Here is a 26,765-nt window from a genome sequence, read left to right on the forward strand (position 1 = left end):
CCCAGGAAGGGGCAGCCTTGCTGGGCTCCTGGAAGCCAATGGGCCCTTCCCTTTGCCTTTGTGAGGTTGTGGGTCACTCCCCAACTACTGGACCACCAGAGGACCCCACAAAAGCCAAACTGGTCAAGTTAGCCCGTTGCCACCCTCTGTACAGAAATGCCAGCAAGGACAGCACACTCCATTCTGCACTGAGGAACTCCAGCCTTGTTAGGGAGGAGGACAGAGGTGCCAGGGAGACGAGGCAGAACAGTGAAACCATCACCAATGTCACGCCTGCATTAATCAAACAAAGTGTGTCACTTTAGTAGAAGATGAGGGGCTCTGTTGGGCTCTGGGAAGCTGCCAAGGAGTGCTCTCCTGTCCAAGTTTGAGGCCCTGGGCTGCAACCCAGGGGCAGTTAAAACAATTGCTCCATCGAAGTACCCTTCTGAAAAGGCAAAGGCAAGTGCTCCAGCCTCCTGTCTGCTGAAAATCACTTGGGTCCACACAATGTAGAGTCTCTCGGGGCTCTGACGTCCCCGCCAATATAATGGAATCAGGCAAGCAGGAAACAAAGAAAGTGGTCTGAAAGGCACCTGTACACCTGCTCTCTTCTTGCTACTGTTGCAGCTTCTGGAACTATTCCCTTAAGAGTTTGCAGATGGTCTGCAGGAAAAACAAGCAAGTGCTGGACTATCCTGGCCAAGGCAGTCCACAAACCTTGTGAAGCTCAACAGAAGTCTCCCAGCTCCCCCTTCCCCCAGGAGCCCCTAATAGCCGCCCACTCCCCACACACCAGTAGGGCTGATGTCCCAGCCAGGTACAGCCTAGCACCTATGTTTACCAGTCTTGGGAAACACCAGCTTCACTGACAGGACCATTGATTCCAAATCGCATGCTGCCTGCCCGTGTTGAGAGCCAATGGTTGTTGCATGTTAGCAGGGTACTGGGGATAGGGACACAACACTCTGAACATTTATAGAATTAACTCAATGAATATCTGTAACCTGGAATGCCCTCTTCACTCTTCGTTGTAAATGATCTATAACATTGGTTCCCCACCTGCGGGCCTAGGATCCCCATGGTTCTTGAAGGCACAGCAATAGGGTCTCTGAGAATTTACATGGGCCTAAGAAAAAGAATGTTTCAATCAACAGGAAAAGGACATCCATCACAGGGTCAGCTTTCAGCAACTGCTAAAGTTGATTCATACCACTCCCCTGTTAAAACTTTCAATATCATCCCATTACCCTCAGGATGAAGTCCAAACTCCTTCGACTTTTGCAAGGTCTTTCAGGACCCAACCTCTGCTTACCTCTCCTGCCTTAACCCACCCCATCCCTCCACTTGGAGAGGATTAGTGCTGGAGGGGTGAAAAGAATGCAGCTAAGGTAGTCCCAGTACTTCAGATCTATGGATTTGGGTAGTCTGGTTCCAAGAATGCATGGATTAATGGGAGGCAGACAGGCATACTGGAAAAGCTGCAGGCTTTGAAGTCTGTTAAACCAAGATTTAATGACCCCCTCCACCACACACTTGTTAACTTCAGCCAAATAGCTTGCTATATCTGAACCTCAGTTTTTCTCTCTGTAAAATGGGTATCATGTGAAGGGAGCTAGCAGATAACATACACTTGGCCGAGTGTCAGGTCTGGATCCCAAAAGTCTTAACTTGGGTCCTGAAGAAGCCTTAAGCTAAAGCAGTACTAGGTCCACAATCAGAAACAAGCAGCAGCACTCCCCACCTGCAGTCTCCCTTTCAATAACACCCAAGCAGACCTTCCAGTCATTGCCACACATGCACAAACCACCCTCCCCATATCTTTTTAAAGGCATTTTCCCACAGCAGAGGAGATTGGCAGTGAAGATTTCAAACCAGATTTATGAAAACCCATAACTAGAAGATTAAAATTCCAAATGTCATCTAGATAAGATGGGCCAGATGCTATGAGAATTGCAAAAGCCTCAAGCTCTTTGCACTGGCAAAGAAGTGGAAACTGTCAAGGAGTTAATGTCAGAGGGTTTCTCTCTGTTGAGAATGAAACGCAATTCATCTATTTCAGAAAAGAAGAGATATACTTTAAATGGATGGAGTTAGCAGGTACACTACACGGGCCCCATCATCAACTGGTGTTTGATGTGGGCTTTTACTCACTGGGTGGCACCTCAGATCCAAGGTTGGCTCATTGGCCTTTCTACTGGGTGGGTCTGTAATTAGTCTGTGTCTACCCCGTCTACCCTGCTGGGAAATGGAGGGAATCAGACTAGGGTTAGTAGTAGAGGAAAGCCCTAGAGGTTAAATAATTAGGACCAGGCTCCATCCAACTAACCTGAGCTGGTCAGATCCACCCCCAACATATTTTAAAAGGCTGGAAAGGGAAGGCAACAGGTATTTCCTAACTCCTACCATTTCCATGCCTATCATGACAAAAGTTTTACGGAACTGATTTTACTGAGTCTTTACAACAACCTGATGAGGTTCAGTATTGTAATCTCTACTGAACAGAGGAGGAGACTGGTGCTCAGAGAAACTAAGCAAGTTGCCCAAGGTCTGATGAGCCTCACAAAGTAGCAGAGTAGGGATTTCAACCAAGTATGTCTGAATATGAAACTCCAATGGGCGGTGGGTCCTAGAACTGACTTCTTTCAAACAGAATCAATACTCTCCTTGTCATTTCCATAGAGGCTGGCCCACTCCCACTTACTACCATGCCCACAGCATCTCAGCTAGAAAGATAAATAAAATCAAGGAATTAAACACAGTCCAAAAAAGATGATTTGTATTAGAAAGTTGACCCTTGGAAAAATGCTTTTTGGAAGGAACCTACTTTATTGACCAAACTGAAAACTTAAAACCACCTAGGATTCAGGAATTGTTAGCAAAGGACTCACCCTTTCTGAAAATCCAGTGGAGAAAGGTGGAGGAAGAGGAGAGGGGAAGAGGAGGACAAGGTGAAGGAGGAGCAAGGGAAGGAGGAAACAACTGAATGAAGGAGCTCATCTACTTTTCTTCCAAGCTCTTCTTTATGCTTCTAGTCTCATGTCAGTCAACCCCACATCCTCCTACTAAATACCTCTATCACATCACTCTCTTGTTCTCAAATGTCCAATGACCTCCTTTGTCATTTAAGATCAAGTCCAGAATCCTAGCACGGCATTCATGACTCATCATAACCTGGTCCCAGTCTCCCCTCCAATCTCCCTTCCCCCCAGAGGTAGGAAGTATGGCTTAGCAACAGCACACTGGCTTTAGGGTCAGGGTAACCTGGTTGGCATCACAGCTCAGTTGCTTATAGCTGTGTGACCTTGGGCAGGTTATTTAGGTTCTCTGAGAGTAAAATAGGGAGAAACAACATTCAGAGGAAGAACTAAGATACTGCATACAAAGTATTTTCAGTACAACGCATGGCACATAATACTCATTCAAAAAAAAAAATAAATAAAGGCTGGGGATTTAAAATAATTGGTCTGTGGCCTTACATTGCTCAATCTCTGACTTTCTATGACCAAGAACCTCACTACCACATACCCCAGACTAGAATCTTGCAAGACCCAGATTAAGCCAATCCTACTGTCTTCTTCCTGTGACCTCACTGGTGCTTATGTAGCTCAGATTTGCACATACTCCCTGATTAGTTATTTGCCCTCTCTCTCTGTGCTTATTTTGCTTATTGGCCCTCAGTATCCACTTTGGCCTCCTCTGATGCTCTCCTCCACCTCCCCCGATCCTGGTATTGCTGAGTCTGGAAGGTTAAAATCATTTCCCAGACTCCCTTGCAGCTAGGGTTCTGGGTCTAACGTAGGATCTGACAATGGGTTGCACCTGCCTAAGGTATGGAACAAAGGCAAGCACCTTCTTTCTGGCAAAGCAGGTGGATAAGTAAATTCCAACAGAGGGGAATGTTTATTGAAGCCAAGCTCCTGGTCTCATGATCTGGTCACCAGCATTAAAGGAGTAAGAGGCAGGTAGGGAGGGGTGGCATAATAGCTGTAGTATAAAAGGACCTCTACATCTCAGTATGGTGATTTGGACATGAAACCAAGAGTCCAGCTGCACTCCCCTAACTTCTGTTATTCCATCAATTTTGTAAGCACCCAATCGCTGTATTCAATCCTTCCATGCTGAAGTTACCTAGAATGGTTCCTAGTTCCTGGACTGAACTGCAATTGATTAATTCCCCCAATTTTCTCTTTCACTTAAGCTCAGTGATCAGATTTCTTTCTACCTTTTGGGTCTGGCTCAACCTAAACAATTGCCTTCCCACATCACCTCTTAAAGGCACAACAGCTTGTGGAATTTACAGAAGAAAGTGTGTACTACCCAACAGTCCCCAAGGCCAAGCAGGACTCAAAGTATTGACAAAACGTTATGCTGAGAAGAGAAATAACTGCCAACATTTGTTTTATGTTAAACCCGGAAGGACAAAAGCAAATGTGTCACTGGGACAAATTATCTCTGCACTTTGCGATCAACATGAGGTGGCAAACTCAACTCAAATTGTTAGACCAAAACTTTCCGACCATTTTCTCCTGCCTGTGAGCCCTGGTAGTTCCTCCTACTTTTGCTGGTCCATTTCTTTTCTCTTTGGTCAAAAAGAGATTTACTTTATGTATTTGTGTTTTACAAGGTATGTATATGATGCACTGGTGGTATAATTTATAAGATTTTAAACCTTACAATGGTGAACATCTTATTGTAATAGGTAGGTATCTATTTTTATGATTATCTTCTGTTATGCCAAATGAAACTGTTTTTGCACTTACAGTTGGAATATATGGCTTCCTCTTTAAATAAATTTATTCAAATAAATAAGTCAATTTGAAGAAACAGTAAATAAATAATAAACAATACGACTGGTACACAAATATGGCAAAAATACATGAATGTAATATAAGAATGACTGAATGTGGACAACACTGCCTTAAATTGCAACTTTATAAACATTAAGTTTTTTGAGGGGGGGTTTCACATATGTAACTCACTTAGCTTTTCAGGGTAGTGTGAGATGGCTTTGAGAATGTTCGCAATTCATTTTAAATAACTTTCGGTTCCATTTCTCTTCTTGGGCTCTCAGGAATAATCGTGTCTCTCAGATGGAGTCAGGAATTTCAATGGCCTTGTACAGACTGTGGCACTGACAGGTTATTCTACCTCATGTGCCTCCCTGCTCCTGTGTCTGGGAAAGGAAGATAGCAAACGTGCCACAGGGTGCTAAGACAGAAATATGCAGCTACATTTAGATATTAATTTCCAGGATTATTTCAAAGAATCTGTTTATCTAAATGTAAGTGTTGCTATATGTAATCCTAAAGTTGGGGAAGGGGAGAGATTTGCAATAAATTATTCAAATAAATGAATATCAGGTGGGAAACATGTCAGTATCTAGAGACACTCGTTATACATTTATTCCGGGACCTAGTGAATATTCATGAGTATAAATGATACTAAACTAGAATGAACTACCCACCTACCTTCTGGCCAGTGAGCAGAGGGGGATGAGAGCTTCTGGACGCTCCTTGGAATCGTGGGATTCTCTTCTTCTAACCAAGGTGCGGTAGGAAGGAGGGGAGACTCCACTAGCGGAAGCCAAAGCCAGGTAATATCACAAAGAGTCAAGGATCTACATTCCCGACAGCCTCAGCAGGATGCAAATACAACCAGCTCTCCTCTGAGGAACTGGCCAAGAAGTCAGGAAACAATAAGGGTGTTGGCATTCAGTTTGTGCCAAATAAAAGTAGCACTGGGCTGTGGCTGACTCCCTCGGGCACAGAGCTGTGTCTGCAGAGCTGAAGTAACCCCAGGATATAGGTATTCAAATTACATCACAGAAAGGAGGTGGGTGATTTTCTCTCCTGCCATCCCATAAAAATATCCCACAAGTTAGCCCCTCCTGAGACCCAGCATAAGAGGGGACAAGAGAAAAGTCTGGGAACAAAGTCCAGGAATTAACTGACCAGTAACAGTAAGGATGAGGCCAAATTCTCTATAGACCTACCACGGTCAGTTTTAGCAGAGATCCTAGAATACGTCTGACAGGGAAAAAGGTCTTCTGGAGGAACGGTTGTCATGTTCAATATAAATAATGTACTGGCTCACAGATTGGGGTCGGGGTAGGGAAGTGGGGAGCATACCTGCTTTGCAAGGCAAATGAGTTAGGTTCTTCAGCAGCTACAGAGACACAAAAGATTGGAAGCCTGTCCACAAGCAGACCAGGATCTAGGCAAGGCCGTGAGAAACAAACCACAGTGCGATTAACAACAGTGAACTTAGTGTGGGATCCTAAGGATGCTTGAGGGAGAGGAAGGACCACTGCTGGCTGAGGTGAGATGACACAGAAGCCTCCTTGCCACCCCAGGTACAGGTGTTCCTGTTCAGAGGGGCCTGCTCAAGGAGCTGACCTGTTCGCATTCATTCATTCATTCATTCATTCAACAAATATTTATTAGGCCCTAACTTTAAACCAGATATTGTGCTAGGTGCTAGGAATTCAGTAGAAAGTCAGTCAGGCGTGTCCTCAGAGTCATGGAGCCTACCTACAAGTTGGGTAAGATGACAAGCGAATACATTTCTAAACAAGACAACTGCAGTCTGTAGTAACTGTGCTAGAAGGGAAGTAAACAGTGACGTGAGAGAGCAACTGAAGGGAGGGCTCCTAAAGTCGGGTGTCCAGGGAGGCTGCTGAGGATAAAACGGGAAGGAAGCACCGTGGGAAGATCCAGCTAAGAATATTCTGGGCTCAAAGGCCCTGAGGTAGGAAGGAGGCCGCGAAACAGGAAGGAGGCCCCAGTGCCTGCAGTGGTGGGAACAAGGGGTCCCATGAGATGATGTGAGGTTGGGAGGTGGCAGAGGCCAGACGATGCAGGGCCTCCGGACCATGATAAGCAGGTGGGAGTTTATACTTTGTGCATTCAGCAGCTATGGAAAGGTTATAAACAGGGAGCAACACAACCTGATTTTAAGTTTTCAAAAGGTCACTCTAGCCACCCAGAGCAGCAAGAGGGGAAGCACAGAGCCCAGTTCCAGGGCTACTGGAGCAGTACAGGTGCAGCAGCCTCAGGCCAGGATGATCACAGTGGAGACGGAAAGAAGTAAAGAAAAGCAATTGAAAAAGGATCCTAGCACTGGGCCCTGAATCAAGCTTCCTGAATGAATAAATTACAGCTTGGCTGGAATTTTAGCTGATTTGGTTGGTTTTTCCAAATTCAATCATCATTAAAGTGAAACTGATTATATGCCCAGCCCCTAGTACTAACTCAGAGACAGACAACAAGCCACATTTCTGAATTTAACAACTATCAATTGTTGTTATAGAGTAACTATTGAGATGAGCTCAACGCAGCAGCTCCATCCTTATTAGAGAAAAATGACTCACTCAAAACTGGGCTGTCAGGTGCTCCCTGTATTACCTCGCCTCCCACCTCCCCCACAATCTGAGCCCGTTCTTACTTTGCAATTTCAAAGTCAAATAACCAAAACCTCCCCAGAAACAGACCGTAACTTCCAAGGAAGAATGTGCTCTCAGCATTATGCTTCAGTAAACCCAGAAGGCATGCTGAGATAAGAGTATTAAGGGTCCATATTAATGTAGACGGGATGTCCTAAAGGGAGACATAACCCACAGCCTGCATCCTGGCAGAGCTGAGTTTGGTAAATGCTGGCAAGTTTGCATAGAAAGCCTTTGCTTTGCAGCTTCATAAAAAAGCAGGAAAGTGGTGGCGGCAGGGAGGAGTGGAGGTTTTTCTCCATTCCGCTGGAAGCTTGATGCACATGCCAGACAGTTAGAACACGGGTCTTCAGTGGGCCGAGCAAACAGTAATCATTTTTCAGGCGCGCTCTCCCCTGCAGCAGACCAGGGTGTCAGGCTTGGCACAAGGAGCAAGTGGGCTGGCCAAGCCTTGTAGAGGACAGGAGGTGGAAGCCATTCCCTCCACTGGCCTGGAACCACATCCTCCTGGCAGCAGCTTTGACGTCCAGAAGAATACATGAGGGAGAGGTTGGAGGCCAAAGAGCTCCATCACTGGCATGGGAGTTTCTAAAGTCTGTGACCTGGACCTCAGTGTGTGTTGGGGAGACAGGCTGGATGGGAGGAACCCCTTCAGTCTCTGAATGTAATCATCCCCCTCTTACATGTAGGTATATAAATCAGCCATGCATGCAAAGAACAAGCACCCCCATGCCCAAGGCAGTCTTTCCCTTATGGGGGGCCTAGTGGTGGGGCTGTACAGAGATGACATAAGGAGGTGAATATTTGCAAAGCATCTCCTAGGGGGTAGCTCTGCATTAGAACTTCTGTTCACATATGTCCAACAATACAGCCATCTCCGTGTTAAGAGGGAGTAAAAGAGGCTGAGCTATGAAATCTGTACATAGCAGAACTGGAATCTGAATGAGTCCATCCCATACCTACCACCTGCTGCCACCCACGCCCACAGCCCCTGGGCTTTCTTCCGGTAGGCCCTGGGTTCCAACTCAATCACTCAGCTTGCCCAGGTTCTTACCTAGCTTAAGGTGACCAGGCACAGAGGTTTTCTCTTAGGAACTCTTTGTAAGGAGAAGAAAGATCTCCAACTCTGCTACCGACTGTATCCACCAACAGCAATGGGACAGGGTCTCTCTCATCTGCAGAGGCTGTTAAGATGATTATTTAAACAGCTCTCAGACACAGCTTTTCCTGCCCAGCCCTGGGACTGCAGACCTGCCATGCCAGCACCTGCTCCCCACGGCTCCACACCTGTGATGGGAAAGGAACTTGATGGGCTTGATGTCAGCAGATGTACTCATAGGCTCCAGCAGATTGGCGTGGGGGGGAGGGGGTTTCCAGGAGGCAGTTACGTTGCCTTGCCCTTTTGTCACTTGGCAGCCAGTAAGGTGGTAATGGTTAACCCAGGAGGGTGCTCTATCTTCCTCTGGTGTTCGTGGTATGAGTGAAGTTAACCCTAGGCAGGACTCATCTGGAACCAGCGTACAGCACAGCTCCTAGAAGTGTATGGTTAAGAGTATAGATTTTTCAAGCCAGTCTGATCTCTGTTCAAAATTGTCACTCTCCCTCTTACCAACTGCATGACTCTGGGTAAGTTATTACCTTCTCAGTCTTAGTTTCCTTACTTATAAAATGGAGAAAATAATAGTACTTACATCTTCAGGTTGTTGTGCAGATTAAATGAGATAAAGCACGTAAAAGCACAGAACAGTGTCTACCACTAGCAAGTGCTCAAGAAATGTTAACTAATAAAAAAAGTATAATTTTTAAAAAGTGATGAATCACTGAAGCTGCTGTGCAGATTGTCTCACAAACTCATTACCCTCACACCCTTGGAGGCAGTCAAAGCGACATGACCACTTTACTCAGGGCCTACCCAGACACTGCATTTTCTTGGGCAGATACTTCACATGCACACTCTCTAATCTAATCACCAATTCTACTAGGCCAGAATTATTCCCATAGAGGAGGATTCTGAGGCTCAGAGATGTCAAGTAACTTACCCAGGGTCACACAGCTAGTGGACAGCAGGGTTGGGATTTGCACAATAATAATTTATGTAGTGCCTACATGGTAAAGATTATTCTGAGCCCTTTACACATACTAACTCATTTAATCCTCAGCACATCCAAATCAGGGAGGTACTATGATTATCCCCACTTCACAGATGAGAAAAACTGAGGCCCAGGCAGGTTAAACAAGGCCACACAGTGAAGAGCTGGGCTAAAACAAGAACTGAGGCAGGCTTGCTCTGACCACCGCCCTAACTCACTCTGCTCACTGCACCATCCTGCCTCAAAGAAATGAAAACATATGAGTGCTGAGGACATTTCTAATAAGAGATGACTGTACTGGAATAAAAAATGCATTGGGCTGGAAGTCAGGAGACTTCGGGCTGTGACCTTAAGCAAATCACTTTCCCTATCTGGATGTCAGCTGGCCTCAGTATAAAAGGATTGGTTTGGACTAGAACTTTACATTGAAACCTTGCAAGCTCTAATAGTATGTGTTTCTCTGAGTCGAGCCTTCCTCCTTCCCGAGGAAGACTATGAAGGCTACGGGAAATGTGGGCTGAGGTTGCTGATGGGCCTCCCAGAGCAGCCAAAGCATGTCTAATGGAAGGAGACAGCATATGGCTGGATGCATGAACATCTGAGGCTGGGAGATCCTGGGCAAATCACCAGGCCCTTGGCTCTTCCCCTTTGGCAAACACAGGGAAATAATTTGCGTTAGTGGGTTGCTTTGAGGTCATAAAAATGGTCATAAAGCATTTTCCCAGATTCAAAGTCTGGGTGAGCAAAATGCTCTTGAACTCAGCCATGAGAAGGGTAATCAGAATAGAAGCTGGGACTTTGCAGGATCCCCAGAAAGCAGTCTGAGAATGTAAAGAATCTTCATTACTTCTCCATGCTTCTCACAGCTGAGAGTCTGATCCGGAAAGGGGAGGAAAAGCCCCGATACTAATCCAGAGCAACTCAGGATATCCAAAACAGTGCCATGCTGTTTGGCATAATTATGTGCTGTCCTGTTCTCCAAAGTCTTCATCTCTCTGCTGGACAGCATATTCTCAGAGGATACAAAATTTGTCCGTCTCTAATCAAGACCCACTGAATGACTGATTTCCTTTCTAAGGTGAGATCTGAGTATGCGTCCCTGTACAATAGCCTGCACTTGCACAATTCTCTTCTTTTCTTAAGTGCCCTGAATCAATTCAAACCAACAAACATTTACTGAATATCTACAATGGGCCAGGCAGTGTGCCCTTTGTGTATTCTGGTGGTGAGCAACGAAGGAAATAAGAGATGAGAGGGAGGAGGTAGGCACAGCAGATGATGTATAGTCTTTTAAGCCTTGGTGAGGAGTTCAGATTTTATTCTTTGTGCAACGGGAAGCCATTGAAATGTACTTGAAACAGGAGAGTAAAATGGTGCCATCTCTTATTTTGACACCATCCTGGCTGCTGAATGGAGAATGGACTGGAAGTGGGCAGTAGTGGAACTATGGAGACCAGTTAGGAGGCTACTGAATTCTCTCAGTGAAAGATAATGTATCTTGAATGATCAGATAATGAGAAGTGGTCAGATTTTGGATGCACGTGGAAGTTCAAGCTTATTGGAATTTGGGAGTGAAGGGAAAAGAGAAATCAAGAACGAGGCCTCAAGCTCTGGCTTGAGCAGCTTGTAAGCAGTGGGACCATTTAAGACAGTTGTTCTCAACTAGGCGCAATTTTGTTCCTGAGGGAATAGTTGACAATTTCTGGAGACATTTTTGATTGTCATGACCGGGAGGTGCTACTAAACATCCTACAATGGGTAGAGGCCAAGGATGCTGCTAAACATCTTACAATGCACAAGACAGCCCGAAATCCCCAACCAAAAATTATCTGGCTCAAAATATCAACAGTGCCACAGCTGAGAAACTCTGACTTACAGAAGTGGTAAGACGGGGGAGGGGAACAGTTCGAGGGGTTACTTACAGCTACATCTGCAGCATATTAAATTTGAGATATTCATGTTAAATTGTCCATGGACTCACACTGCTCAGACTGGAGAAAGTAAAAAGCAGGACTGGCAGGCAGGCTCTTTGAATTAGAGAGTGAGTGCACCTCTCCCTGAGCCAGGAAAACCAAGTGGCTCATGATCCTCTCTCCTGGCTAGCTACATTATGAAGGGAATTTGATAAAACCAAGAAAATGAGATGTATGGTCATGTGAGTCTTTACACTTGCCAGTTACCCTATTTGGAACCCTTCCTTTCTTCTTTTCCAAATTTTCCCTATTCTTCAGACCTTGCTCCAAGTCCTCCTAGACTATGTGAGGCTTCCCTGAGGACACGGATCCTTGTGTGTATGACTCCAGAGGAGTCTGACCTTTCCAGCCCCTGCTGTTCTATGGACACCCCCAGACTGTCACATACATGTCTCTTTAAGGTTTCTGACAACCCTGTAAGGAAAGGATTCCTGCCAATCTTCCCAGATACAGAAACTGCAACACCAGACAAGTTAAGTAACTTGCCAAAAGTCACAGCGATTTGCACCAAGTGTTTTTTGTTTCCAACATCAATGCACTATACAGGCTGCCTCCTCTGATCTCCCACAGCATTTATCTATAGCCTTTGCATGATTGCTACGTCCTGCTTTAGAGCACAGCTCTCCCACACACTGTTTTCCTGAGTGTGCTAATAGCTGGCACACAGTGTCTGCTCTGTCACTTGTTCCCCGGGGCTGGGCTGGCCTCCCAGCTAGTCTGTTACGAGCTCTAAGGTAGGGAAGCTATTGGGAGAAAGGGAACTTCTCCCCTTCTCTCTCCTTCCCAGGTTCCCACTTTGACTCCGGCAGGAAGGATGCTCCGTCGGTATCACTGGCTTCTCTCCGCATGCCCAGGTTGCTATTATCACAGGCAAAGCCCTGTCTAATCTGATCTAGCAGAGATCAGGACTTTACTGGGTCCCCATTTACTGGTGGATGGAGCAACTGGGCTTTAAGGCACAAATCAGGCCCCACAGAGTCCCTGACACCTGGGGTGCAGGCAACTCTGGCCCCCTTTCTCTCTGCTTAGCCTCTCCACCTGTGACTCTGGGTGATCAGTGATGTTAGGTCAAACCTGTGCGCCAATTCAAGGGGAGAAGGCAGAAAGCGTTCCTCTGGATTTTAGGCCTCAGTCATGTTCCTCTTCATAGTTTGTCTGAGCTTCCAGGTTTGGGAAGTTAAAAGCTGCTTACCCAGGTTAATAAAGTAGTACTTTTCTTATTGGACCATCAATCTTTGTTCCTTAAAGGGTAGAAGGGATGAGGACACAGTCTTCCTTTATGTTGCATTCAATTTCCCCTTGCACAGTTTGGGATAAATATTCAACAAAACTTGAAAAAATGATATAAATAACCTCCAGCACGGTATTGCCAAAACCAATCCATCATGTCTCATTCTCCTCTCTCTCCAACTTGCTCCTCCTCCTGACTTTCTGATTTCTCTCCATTGCACTGCTATAGTCCAGATTTCCCAGGCAAAAGTCCACTTTCCCTTTGCTCAGCAATGACAATCAGCTCACAAGCCCTGTCAATTCTGCCTCCATAACAGCACTCCTATTGGAAGAATGCCTTTTCCATGCCACTACTCTGGCTTTCAGCTTACTCTATCTAGAGAAACCCATCAAAGCATAAACCCTGGGAGGGAAGCTATTGCATCCCCATCATCTTGGCATTCCCCAGAACCAAATGCAGCACCTGATACACACGACATTCAGTTACTGGAGCAACTGGAGAATCACCATTCTGACTGACAGTCTTACTCCATGAAATTCACACAAGCACAGGCAGCAAGGGCTGGGTTTGTCTTTCCTTAAAGCACAGTAATGCTTCACATACAATAAAAGGTGAATTAATTCCATCTTCATTGAGCTGAGCCCGAGTCCATCCACTCCCAGCCTGTAACAGACATTAAAACTCAAAGATAACTGCCTTTAGGATAACTTGAATTCTGATATAAAGGACCCAGTGATTTGCTCCAGACCTCGGTCCAGGCCCCTATTCTCTAATGACGGTGGGTTAATGGTCTTATCTTCTGTGTATTTGTGTGGGGAAGAGTGTAAGATCAGGCAGGGAAATAACAGACAATCCTCTGGGGAACAGAAGGTAAATTCCCACATCCCTCATGTTCTCCAGGCCCAACCTGCCTGGATGGGGCTTGAAACAGGAGCCACCTCATGGGAAAACTCACGGAATGCCTGCCACTGTCTAGGATATCCTAAGCAGCTGCAGAACCCTGAAACACCCATCAAAATTCAAGCTGGAGTGGACCTCTACTGGGCGGGACTCAAACTGCAGCCAGGAACAAAACTGATTTAGAACCCACGGAGAGCACCTGGGAACCTTTGCCAGCTAGTGCTCACACTCACTCTAGTTATTTCATTAACCTTACAATACACAAACCTACATTTTATGTGATTCAATTTTGCACTGTGTTGTAAATTTATCAGTTCTCGGTTAATTGAACACAGTATATGCAGGTGCTGTGTTGAATCCAGGGAATGCAAAGATGATGGAGACACAATTCCTGCCCTCCAAGGCCCATGCTTTAGCAAGTGTCTGCAGAGACTAAAAGTAAAGATGAAAGCCAAAGTTGTGGCATGGGAAAGGAGATTCTTTATGCACAAGTGCTATTGTGGAGACATAATCAATAGCAGCTAGCAGCTGAAACATCTTGGAACTACATCACATATGGCTTTGAAACTCCAAGTGTCTACCTGACAAAGTCTACTTCAATCATATGTTGATTTCCACATTCTTATGTGTTAGAATGTTTCTGGGAATTAATTGAAAAGGATAATATCAAACTCCAAATATCTAATATTATCTGTCTGTATGCTATTCTTTTCTTTTTTGACCAATTCGCCATCCAAGAAGGCCCACAAACAGAACTCCTTTCCTCCTTACCTGGCATTTTAAAGCAGGTGTGCAGTCATCTGCAGCAGAGAGCTGCAGAATGTATTCAGGAAATATGATGTAAAATGAATCCATTTGTTCCCAAGCCGTCTTGTGTTAGAAATCTGTTTATTCAAATGTGAGCCCCCTTAATCAAACTATGGTTCAATTTGAAATAATAGCTAACAAGAGAGGCAGTGAGGCAACTTCTAAGGCCTGAAATTACTGTGTCGGTAGCTCTCCTCCCCCTCCCCCATACAGTGGCCAGACGTTACTTTGTGGGGAGAGCATTTACTGTTGCTGTTGGCACTTAAAAAAAAAAAAAAGCCAACCAATGCAATAAACTCAGTTCATTTAACTTCAAAACGTGAATTCACTGCTATCTCAGGAAATATCACCTTACTCTTTAGATTAAATGTTAGTCCAGGTCTAGGAAGCTTTCAACAGGGAGAGAGTAATATACTTTAGTTGGCTTCTCCAGGCTCAGGTTTCACCAAAACAAGTTTCGTGCAAAGATTAGCCAAGTACTGAGTAATGGGATATGGCAGGATTACGTCATCTGCGGCCCATTTCCAAAGCAACATGGCTTTTCCAGGTGAAATTCTAAGTGCTCTCTCGTCTCACTCTTTTTAATCTTTGTTACACCAATTTGCAGGATGTGTAATGGCAGAGGCATTGAAACTGGTTACTGGCCATGAGGTCTTGGGCATGTCTTTTCAGCTTTTGGGGTCCCAGCTTCTCCACTATGAAATGGAGGGGAGCTATTGTCATGGGGCCTCTTCCTGAATCTAAAATCTAAGATTGTTAGTCCTGGATTCTACTGTCTGACTCTTCCTGTGGCTATCCCAGCATGAAGTTCCTCAACCCTGTCTGTGAGTCCAGCATACAAGCACCGTGTGACTCTAATAGTCTACTAGTGAGGATGGAAGCAACTACTCGGGTGATCAAGTCAGCTCATCTTTCAAATTCATTGTTCAGCTAAATTTCCAATACTAATATTAATCCACCTTACATGTGCTCGACTCCTTCCCAGACACAGTGAAAGAGATGAAAAAGAACAAGATATTCTTGCCCTTGACCTGATGATGATGATGGTAATGAGTAGTACTGACTGCCTACCAGGTGTCATGGCTTGTGCTGAGTGCTTTACTTGCATTACCTCATTTAATTGTCACAAAATCCCTATTGGGTATGCAAGACAGATGAGGAAACTGAGTTACAAAGAGGTTAAATGATTTGTCCAACACCTCATAGGTAGAAGGTGGCAGAACCCAGAAGTTGAATCTAGGTCTATCTGATGCTAAACTACGTTTTAGCTAATCTTTTATACTTGGGGTGACCAAGTATAAGTATAAATGCAACCCCCTTTGTCCAGGACAGGGCCAGTTTACACCTGTATCCTGGTGCAATTATTAACAACATGCCTTCTCATTCTCAGAAGTGTCCTGGCTTGGATAGTAAATTATACAATCAACTATTTATAATGTCTCCCTGAGGAGTGATTATAATAGCGATAATAATTATTACTATACAACAGCAATGTCACTTTCTCAGTGAACCACCCTACATTAAATAGTGACTTCCCCCATCCTTCCTTTCCTCCTTACCCTGCTCTATTTTTTCTCCATAGCATTCATCACCACAAAAAAAGTAATATATATATTTTTTATTTTGTTTATCATCTGTTTCCTCCCCTAGAATATAAGCTCCACAAAGGCAGAAATTTCTTTTTGCTTACTGATGTGTCCTCCAGTATCTAGTAGCTGGTTTCATAATAATTTGTTGAATGAATGAATGCATCATCATCATTTTAGCAACACTAACATTTATTGAGCCATTTACTATGTGCTACTCTAAATATATGTGTTTTATAAAACAACCTGACAACTCTGAGTTTGGAACAATTATCATCATCAATTTACAATGAAGAAACTGAGGCTCTGAGAGGTTAAGTAATACTCTTCTAAGGCCATACAGCCAGTTGGCAGCAGAGCTAGGGATGGAACTCCAGTAGACTGTCCTGAGTCTATGCTCCTAACCACCACTCTAAGTCCAGTTCCAGAGGCAGAACAGACACACAAACAGCTCAATTATTTAGGGCAGTATGTGATCAAAGAGGGGCTAGCACTAACTACACTGTCAGAGTTCACAGGAGATGGCATGGTCAGGCAGGGCTTCTTAGAAGCTTTGGAAGACAGGGCAGTGTATGGGCAGATGGAAGAAACATTTCATCCTGGGGAACAGTGAAAGTGGAAAATCACAGGGCTGACCATGCTAATTGGAATGAACAGCTTCTATGTGGGAGCCCTGCAGAGTAATATTTCAAACAGTGCTGTCACCCACAGAACATTGTACAGAAAACACCATGGAGACACATCCAGAGAATGCCACAGAGGACAGTCAGACCTCATCCTCCAGTAAGCAGGGTCCCATAAAAGGTTCCTGACATAGTCTGTAATCTGAATTCCTGAAATTTCACACCAGTAACACTGCCAGAGAAACACTGGCAGGCACTATGTCTGTGCAAAAGGCTCACCAATGGACCCTCTCGGACATATTATCTTAAGCCAAGAGCACATATGTGAGCTGGTTAATTCCTGTATAAAGCACCTCACCTTCCCAAAGATGTGTATGTGCTTCGGGTCCTATTATGTTCACTGTAAGCACAAAGCACATCTCATAATATGACCAGGATAATCCATACTGCAGGAGCTACCTCTGTCCCACACAAGAGTTATGATTGGTGTGGGACGGGGTAGTTAGAATCCTCAGTGGCAAGGACAACCTCTCCTACCTTCCAGCACTCCCAAATATTTCCATCTCATCTTGTTACCTGTTTAAACAATATCTGCCAAATCATTCCAACCCCTCACGCCATTCCCCATTTTCTGTAGTAGGTCAGGCTCTTCCACTGCGTCTCTACCTCCCTGGCTGCTACAACATCTGAGCCAGCATGTCTGCAATATATTCTGAATTAAAAAGAACTCTCGGGAACTCTGGGCTCGTTGATGGTTAGGTGATGGTGGTCTGGTCCACAAATCCTGGAGAGTCTTAGAGAAACTTAAAAAGAAGCCTTAGCCACATGCTTTCTGGGTGCTTGGCTCCACACAAAAACAATTGCATAAGTAATAAAGCACTGCTAGGTCACCAGAGGGACCAATTATAAATCTCTCTGTCTCTATTAACACAAAAATGAAGGGGAATGTGTTACCTCAAAATGTCATCCAAACGGAGTCACTAATTTCGGAATTTTTCTTTCTTTCCCTCCTGATGGTCCATTCTTTATTTTCCCAGTAATTAACCAGAGTTAAAACCTTCCTTACATGCTGTGGTTTCAATTCCAAAAAGTATATTGAGAACTTGATGTCACATTACCCACAGCAGAAATTCATAGGAAATGTTCTTTGGTATTTCAACCTGGTTTCTCAAGGAAAGGAAAGAATTTTTGCTCTTGAGATCTTTGCAATTATCAAAAATGGACATGATTTCAGTACCTGGGAGATGGTAAAATTTATGCCAATTACCATTAACGGAAACTGGAAAAAGTTCTACAATACCTGAGAGTGGAAATTACCAATATTTTCCAGCTTAAGGTGGAAGTGGTCAATGAGTTTTATTCAGGAAAACAGCAGAGGCCATTAAGATGAGAATCATTCTATACAGGGAAAGACTAATCAGAGCTGAAGGACTATTTATATTTTAAACAGAGAACCTGAAAACCCAGGAGCCCTGCAGTGTCCTTAGATAGCGTCCCTCCTCTGGGAGGAAGCAATGAAACTGCAGAAAAGCAGACCAAGCCCTTTAACCTTTAACCCACTGACCTTTTTCAATCTGCTTGTTAGCCTGGCTGCACACAAGACCAGGGGGTCTTTGACCAATGACTCTCTGGGGGAGGGTCAAAGGTCAGATGCACATTCCCTTATCATCATTATTCTCAATTATTCTTTATTCAGATCCACTTTCTCCTTCATGTTGAGGAAGGGCCTCCCTCAGGACTCTGGAAGATGATGACCCAACCAGTCCTGCCTGCAGACTTTCCTTTCTGCTCCACCTCACACTCCGCATCTCCCTGGACCAAAGTGGATGCACAGCGGCAGCACCTCACCGAGAGGCCTCTCACAGAGTGAACACAGGCAGCGAGCACAGGCCTCTATATCACACACTCGTACCTAGCTCAGAAGGCTGTGCTGCTCTCTAGGAGGCACCCAGGGCCCTATCACAGAGCAGTTCAAAGAGCAGTCAAAAGCAGAGGTTTTTCAACTTACCAAGCCCTCAAATCACAGGCAAGTCCCTTTAACCTCTTGGAGCCTCAATTTCTTCATTTGAATAACGAGGATAATACTAGCATCTACTTCACAGGGTTATGGTAAGGATGAAATAGTATCACACATACAAAGCTCAAAGAAAAGGTTGAACACATGTTAGCTAAGGATACAATGATTTTAGGGGTCATATATTTTATTTTCCCTTGAGGAGAAGTGTAATGTATGGTCATTGTACAAAATTTGGAATATAAGGTAAAGTATAGACTGAAAAAAAAAAAATCCCCGGTTATCTGCCCCCCCAAGCCCAGCACTGTTAATATGTAAGAGTATTTCTGTTGACTCTTCTTTCTGGGCACACAGACAGGTGCACATGACAGGATCATCTTGTAATCATAACAGCAATCATTTGCTGCCCGTCTACTAGTTGCCAGACTCTGACACTTGTTTTTCCCTAATTCTCATAGTAACTCCTTGTGGCATGGTGGTCCCCATTTCCAGATGAGGAAACCAAGGCTCAAAGAATCTCAGAGTTCTGACTGCAGGTCCCTCTGATGGAAAGCTCTGGGCACTACAGGGCTGCAAGCGGGGCCTCTTTTCTTACCATTCTTCTGACTCTACCACTTTTGAGAGGATATAAGCTCTCCAGAAGTGGCCCCAATGTTTCTCCTTGCCCTGCCTAAGCCCAACAAATGTAAAAGAGGGGAATTGGGGGCAATAAGGAGATCAGGACCACCACACCATGCTCTGAGGCTGGGCCCCAAACTGAACCCCCTCCCAATGGGCACTCCAGGCCTGAGCAGGCACCTCCTCTCACTTTCATCAAAAGCCCTGTGACCCTGTTAGATAGGATTTGGATAGAAGTAGGATTTACCAGCTACTGCCTTCTCTCCTAGGTGGGCAGGTACATCTCTGACATTCCCCTGCAGAGATAAAACACACAAAGCTGCACGTTTTGCCTCTAATTACTCTTGGCCTTACTTTGATCCAATCAGCCTTAAAATAGAAGATAAAGCAAAACCTTGGGTTCCACTAGTCAACCAGAACAGTGAATTTTCAAGCTCCAGGTTAACTGACTGCATGTCTATTGAACTGCATCAGCGATGAAAGTTCAGTTCTCATCTCTGGCCGCAGGCCCATTTTGGGACAGTTATTCACAAACAATTGACTTCCAAGATGTTCCAGGGAGCTCCTTCCTACTTAGGGCCACCGAAGCTTCAGAAGCCTCCGAAGCTTTGGAAGCTTTGGAGGTAAGAAAAGTTTGTTTTTCCTGAGCTCATTAGGGGAACAGACCATTCACCCTGTAACACAATGTAGAGCAGGGACAGAGATTGTGTGTTGTTTTCCTTTGAAGAAAATAATGACAGTCGCCACTGCAGCAACAATACTGGCTGTCCCCATTAAACAGACCTGCTTGTTTCAGGCTCTATGCTGGATATGCCCACACTGGTTCTTATTTACCCTCTTCTAAAAAAAAGGAAAACTGACTCAGAGATTGATAAGTGGCCAGACTGAAATTCAAACCAAGAATCACCCAAAAGCAAAGCAAAATGAACACAGTCTCCTTGCCATGACTTGGCTGTGCATAGATTAAATACACAACAAATAATTGGTAAATCAATCAATCAATCAATCAACAAAAAGCAAACTAATGATGTGTCAACTAATGATGTGTCAGTGGTTTCTAGGATTCTGCAGCAAAGCTGAAGTCCATTCTTGAGAATATCTGAGGGTCCAGACATTGACTCAGATGTGGGGTGGGAGATGGGGTGGTAGCTGCTCTCTCCTCCAGTGCTTCCATGTCGTTTGAACTCTTCCTACCCCTCCCCCCCATGATACTTCTGTGGGCCACAAAGAGCTTGTGTGGTCCCCACAGTTAATGTGAAAACTGAGACAGGTCTAAAGACCCAGACAGACCCAATAAAGACCAACTTTGACCCACTATTGGAGAAAGCCCCCTCCACAGACTAAAGGGGCAGCAAAACTGGAGCAGTGAGGACATCCTAGCCCTTTCCACAGCCACCTGCCACCAAGCTTCAGGACTCATCTCCTGGGATGTTCCACATTCTCCCTGACTGATAGATACATATAAGTATTTTTCCCTATACCTAAAAGCATTTAGGTCTGGCAGCCTAACACTCTTCAGTCCAGACCAGGACTCAACTTTTCCGTGCTGCCTCTTAGAGTGACATCTCAGGTGGAGCTTGGAGAGAAAATGTGTGACACTCTGGGTTGTCCCACCACAGTCCGGATTGAGAGATGCCAGGAAAGGATTAGGGCACTGGAGGCCTGACATGGTACAGCAAAGGTGCGCACAGTCTGCTAACGTTACAGCACATTAAACGAAGTTGTAAAATAGTAACTTTAAGGTAGACAGGCCAAACATAACACAAAATGTAGAAAAGGTCCCACTTTCCAGCAAATAAATTCACTGTATGAAAACCTGGCTTACGTAGATTTAGCACATCTTGGTATCCAATGCAGCTGCTGTGGCTTTTTTTTTTTTTTTTTTTTTTGGTGGTGGGGGAAGGGGGATATCTTTCAAGAGCTTACCCCAGTGCCTATGAAGTTCAGTTTATTAATATACCTGTCCCTTTTGGGTCCTCATTATGTGCTAGGCGCCCTACAAATATGGTTTCTTATCCTCACATCAGCTCTGCAAGGTGGGAATGTCCCACTGAAGAGGAAAGCAACATCTGTGGAGGTTAACTGACTTGGTCCAAATCACCACAGCGCTGGCAGACTTGGGAGGGGAATTACGTCCCTCCAGTTGAAACCATCCGATTCAAAACAAATCACAAAGGCAAAACCGAGAGAAGAGCCTTTGATCACATTTCCCCCCTGAGATGAAGGAACAACTTAACTCGGGCTTCCTGGGTCAGCGAGGAAAACGCTGCTCCCCTCAGCCGTCCCAGGAGTGATGGGCAGTTATTTTTGAAAACCGAGGAGGGAAAAGGTACCTGCAGCCTGGCCGGTTCTTGCAAGCCTGAAAGAGAACTGCACCATTGTGAGAGGCGGGAGAACAGGACGCGGTGCGTATTCAAGCCGGGCTCACGTTTTCACCCAAACAAGCCAAACCGCAATAGAGATCATCAGCCGCGTGCATCCCAAAGTATCAAAACACAATGAGGGTGGGGGTGGGGGCAACAACAGTCCACGCTGACCCTGGACCGGCGCGTGAGAGCACAGACCTACTCGCAGGAGACAATCCCCGGCATGCGCAACCCAGGAGAGTCCCAGGAATTCGTGGGTGGAGGGATCAGGGAGATAACGCAGCCAAGTCCCACCTACCCCCACCTCCCTAAATACACCTTGGTGAACAACAAAACAAAACAAAGCAAAACAACTTCAAATCTATCCTCAGCACACGAAAAGATAGACCAAGTATGGAATGCATTTCAGGGGCTTTCCACCATGGGAAAAAATTCCTGATGGGAACGGGGGTAGGGCCGAGGGATAAAAAGTAGAGGAGTACCCACGGAGTGAGGTCTGCGATCCACCCTTACCAGCTTCATGGTGGTGTTATTCTGTTCCCAGCGCCACAGCATCACGCTCATCTTACTTCAGGGCGAGGAGGGAAAGGGGGTTAAAGAGGGAAGGGAAAAGGGGAAAGAGAAAAGGAGAAGCCGAAGCACCTGCCCCGCGCGCGGCAGGTCGCGCCGTCCCGCCCGGAGTCGTCCTCTCAGCCGCAGCCCCTCGGGCATCCCGGGCAGCCTGGCCCCCGCGCCCGGGCTGCCGCTGCGCGCGCGAGGACCGTGCCCTGGAGCCGGGTGCCCGCGCTGCCGGGCTCTCGTGCCTCCCTCCCTCGCTCCCCGCCGGCCTCCCCGCCTCCGCCAAACCAAACAACTCCCCCCTGAGTCCGAGCGCCCGCTCCTCGCAGCGCGGAGGCCGCTGGGGCCGTGGCGGAGGGGGTTGCGGAGGCAGCCTGGCTCCCCGCCCCCTCGCCGGCCCGCGGGCCGCCCCGCACGGCCCCCGGCGATTCAGTGCCCCTACAGCACTGCGGGGGCGGGGAGGGACCGGGAGGGACAGGGATGGCTGGAGTGGGAAGGTTCTTAACTCTTTAGCGGAGGGCGCGGGACGGCGGGGCAGTCGTGGACAGAAGTGAGGAGAGTGCAGGAGCGGGTAGAGGGGCGCAGGCCATGCCTCCGGGGTCCTCGCAGGTCTTTAGTGCAGCGCCCCTCCCCAAACATGCTCAGCTTCATCCGCATTTTCTTTCTGCATCTAACTCACCCAACTTGTCCGACAGTGACCACTCTCGGGCCAACCCTGGAGCAACTGGAATTGTGGCTGCGGGATAGATGCAGGACCCCTTCCCTGCCCCCGCCCGGATCCCCACACCCTGCCGCAGCCCACACGCCACTCCCTCGGCAACATTTGTTTCCTGCTACGTGAAGGACGGGGCTCAGGTGTTTTCGAACACACCTGGCCAGTGCCGGGGAAAGGACATCCGTGGCCCTCGCTGGAGGGAGTTAGAGGGGGGCAGGCGACGAATGTGGAGGCGGCCACGCGGCCTTTGTTTCCTCTCTTGTCTCCCCCACCTGCCGCAGGCTTTTTCTAGGGGCCTTGCCCTCCACCTTGTGGTTTCCATAGAGACTTTGGGGAGCTGGGCACCTCCCCACCTTCCTGCCCAGCCCTTGGCCTGAGTCCAGTATGCTCTCATCTGACACTGACCCTCTAGGGGTCCCTAGCAACTTCCAAGTACCTTCAGAAGGTTCAGGAATCCTTCATCTCCCTAAGGGGAAATGGCACTGGCCACCCCAGACCTGGGTCTTGTCTCTGCTTTGGACTGCAGTGACATCTTAGGATAGAAATCATATTGTGATGAGAACTTTTGGAATTACCTTATTACACATTCATTTCAATAGTCACAACTGTTCAAATGGGTCCTAATCTTTTTTTCAAAGTGCTTTTTAAAGCATGCAAATTAGAGCAATATAATGCCCTACCTAAATCTTTCAAGATTTGGTTTTTATTCCCATTTAAAATCAAAACTCTTTTCTATGGCCTACAATCTGATCTCCTACCCCCTCCCACTCTCCTACAGAGTCCCAGCCACAGTGGCTTTCCTTCTTTTTCTCAAACACGTCAAAATCCTCCCACCTCTGGATTTTTGCACCTGCAGTTCCTCTACCAGGAACACATCTCCCAGGCTTTCCCATGGTCTCATTTCTAGTGTCACCTCCTCAATGGGCTTTTCTTGACTCTTGTAATGCATCAACTTTCTCCTTCCTACACTCTCTTCTATCCTGTTATCCTTATCTTTTCTTCATTGTTCTGACCACTGTCTTAACTTTGCTAATTGGCTGTGTTTGTGTATATGTGTGTATTTTCTGCCGTGTCCCTCTAGGCTATACACTCCACAAAAGTGGCACCTTTGTGTTTTGTCCCCTCACTACCGCATCCCTGGTGCTTGAAACAGTGCCTGGGGCATCCTGGAAGCTCAGTAAATGCTTCCTAAATGAAAGGCTGTTGCTGATTCTCGTATTCTGAGTCCATGCAACCTCCTCTGCAACTGGAGCACTGAGCACATCCGACACCCCACCTGGGACCTGACTTAGACTGAGTGACTGCAATAGACCCTTCTATGTACCTCTTCATGCATATCTCTGGAGAATGAAATGTAGGCAGCCATATTTGCCACCTCAAGGGAACAGACACATCCCCAGGGACATAGAAAGGGGAGAGCATGTGCCATTTGTAAAAGCGTATTTCATATTATAATACACTTATGTATTTGGAAGACAAATCCTAAAATAACTTTTGAAAAAAATTTAATAAAGGCTGACAAAATCTTACCAGTCAAGGGAGCAAACCACAGATCTCTAGAGCAGCTGTTTTAAGCCAGAGGTCCTTGGAACTCGGTGGGTAGGATGCGGAGTCCATAAAGCTTTTGGCTGTGTGAAAATGCTGCGAGACTGGACATTAGTGCATTTTCTGGGAAAGCATCTCTAAGTTCATCACACACTCGAGGATACCCAAATCATTAAAAACCACACATCTCTGCGAAAGTCATGGAATGAGCAAATTAGTTCCCAGCCAAAGCCTTTGCTGGTCAAAACTGGAAAAACACTACTCAGGCTACAAGGATGAATCGAATGAGGGGGTTGGCTAGAGAGGGCATCTGCCAAAATAAAACAAAATAAAACTTGTGACCTGCCCTTCAGACTTTGAATACTTCAGACCATTGATGTGTTGGCTTGTTTGGCAAACCCCCCTTGAGCATCTGTCATGAGCCAGGCTCTGTGCCTGGTATTGGAAATGAAAAAGGATTCTCTCTCTAACGCACCTGCATGCCTGCCCCTAAGACACACACACAGTCTAGGAGGAAGAAAACAGACACCAACAAAACATACACCAACAATTGCAAGGTAATAACGATAAGTGCTACAAAGAATGAGGTACAGGGTAAGGCCAGGCCATAAAGAAAAATGCTGTGAACAAGCCTGGGGAATATAGAGGGACTTCACAGAGGTGAAACTGATCTTTGGTCTAGAAGGAAGAAGGCAGATTCGACAAGGAAGGTGGAGTCACGTGCAAGGGTGTAGAGGGGTGGAAAAGCCTGGCAGGTTCTGTTTGGTCAAAGTGTGGAGATCAAGTCTCAGGAGAAGAGGCTACTTGGCAGGTGGGGGTAAGCTAGGCTTGTACAGGGGATTCAACCCTAATCCTTATAAATCAGAGGAGTGATTTGGCTAAGTTCCCATTTTAGGAAGACCCCTCTGGTAAGAGCAGGAGTACAGGTTTGAAAAGGTGGAGAGTGGGAGCAGGGGAGTTTTAGGATGCTACTGAAATCATGTGGGAATAGAAATGAGGACCTGAATGAGAGTTGGATGGAAAAGAAGACTGACATCACCAGACACCCTCTGATGCTATGGGGGGCCCCTGTGGGTAATGGCTGTGGGCTTACCCAAGCAGGTGTTTGTTCTCTGCAGATTGTCAGAGATACAAGTAGCTCGTTAAAACCTATACTTTGAGGAACTATTCATCATTCACCAAGCTACCTCTCCCAACATCTTTCTTCTCCTTCCTCCCATGTCTGTAATCTTCCACCAGGGCCTGTGAAGTGAATTTGGGAAAGAGATCAGTCTATGTTCACCATATGGGACAATGCCGGTGGGAACCATGATTCAGATCTGCCCTGAAGTGTGAGTCTGGTCCTCCCAACTGCTGGCCTCTTCTTACAGCTCACGGTCAATGCTGAGCCTTGCAGGCTGTGAAACCCCCTCCCACCCCCAGTTTAGCTCAGCTCCCTGGGGGTAACCTCTCTTGTACTCTCATGGTAGCCATGAGGTAGGGCCTCAGAGTCCTGGAATTGTGCAGCCCATGGTGGTGCTGCCCCCCGCCCCCGAGGTCCCATACCCCAGCATGGGATCTTTTCTGCTTCACTCAGCACTCTTATTCCCATGCTTATCTTCTCTACTCTTACACTTCTCTAAATCTTCAGCACCTGCCCAGCTACAGTAGGTACACAATAAGTATCTCCTCAATGAAAGTTGGATTGTCTATCTCAGTCCTCAAGGTACAGTGGAGAAGGGAAGAGATTCAGTCCAGAAAGCAGGGTTTGAGGCCAGGCATCCCAAATCGTGCCACAAGTGCCAACTTGGGCAAGACCTGCTCATCTAAGGACCTTCCTTCCCTCACTATAAAGTGGTGATCTGCAGAGTTCCTTCTTACTCCTAAATTCTGCGTGTTCAATCCCTGTCTGATAAACTAATTTGTGTCCAGCTGTTAATAGCTTAATGTGTTTCCCAGATAAAATATTTCAGTTTAACAGGGGTCTTCCATTCCTTCAGCCAAAGCGGTGACTAATGGTGAAAAGTTCAGAAGCTGTGGGGGCCGACTGGGGGAACTTCAGACAAAGTGGGCTTTCTAGACTGCCCCAAAGGCACCTTGTGGGCTGCTGCCTTTCCACCCACACATGAGGCTGGTTGTGGGGGGGATGTCAGCTTTCACCCATTCAAGGATGAGAAAGGAAGGACGAGAACTAGTGTGCCAGCCCACAGCGGGGAAAATAAGCTAGCTAACCTGACCAAGGGAGCCCTTTTTCTTCCCCCCAAATAGCTAGGCTTGAATAGTAAAATATTTTAGAAGAGTTTTGCATCCTCTTTCAAACGAAAATCCTGGCCACAT

At 46.2% G+C, this 26,765-nt stretch overlaps 1 protein-coding gene across 9 annotated transcripts in view; it reads right to left on the bottom strand.

Annotated features, from left to right (window-relative positions):
• The window catches only part of NAV2 (neuron navigator 2), a 747,149-nt gene that overhangs the window by 312,010 nt on the left and 408,374 nt on the right, over positions 1–26,765 (bottom strand). For 2 of the 9 annotated variants that reach the window (XM_037839256.1, XM_037839253.1), the window contains exon 1: positions 22,145–22,384. The exons of 5 other annotated variants lie outside the window; for them this stretch is intronic. Coding sequence is in view for 1 of the 4 variants with exons in the window: in XM_037839253.1 (XP_037695181.1) it covers positions 22,145–22,195 (51 nt within the window). In the remaining 3 variants the exon portion in view is untranslated. Of the gene's footprint in view, positions 1–8,477; positions 8,935–22,144; positions 22,385–26,765 lie in introns of those variants that run through there. 2 more of the 9 variants (XM_037839255.1, XM_037839254.1) reach the window with 1 other exon arrangement.

Source organism: Choloepus didactylus, chromosome 6, assembly GCF_015220235.1.
Source record: "Choloepus didactylus isolate mChoDid1 chromosome 6, mChoDid1.pri, whole genome shotgun sequence".
Taxonomy (NCBI): domain Eukaryota; kingdom Metazoa; phylum Chordata; class Mammalia; order Pilosa; family Megalonychidae; genus Choloepus; species Choloepus didactylus.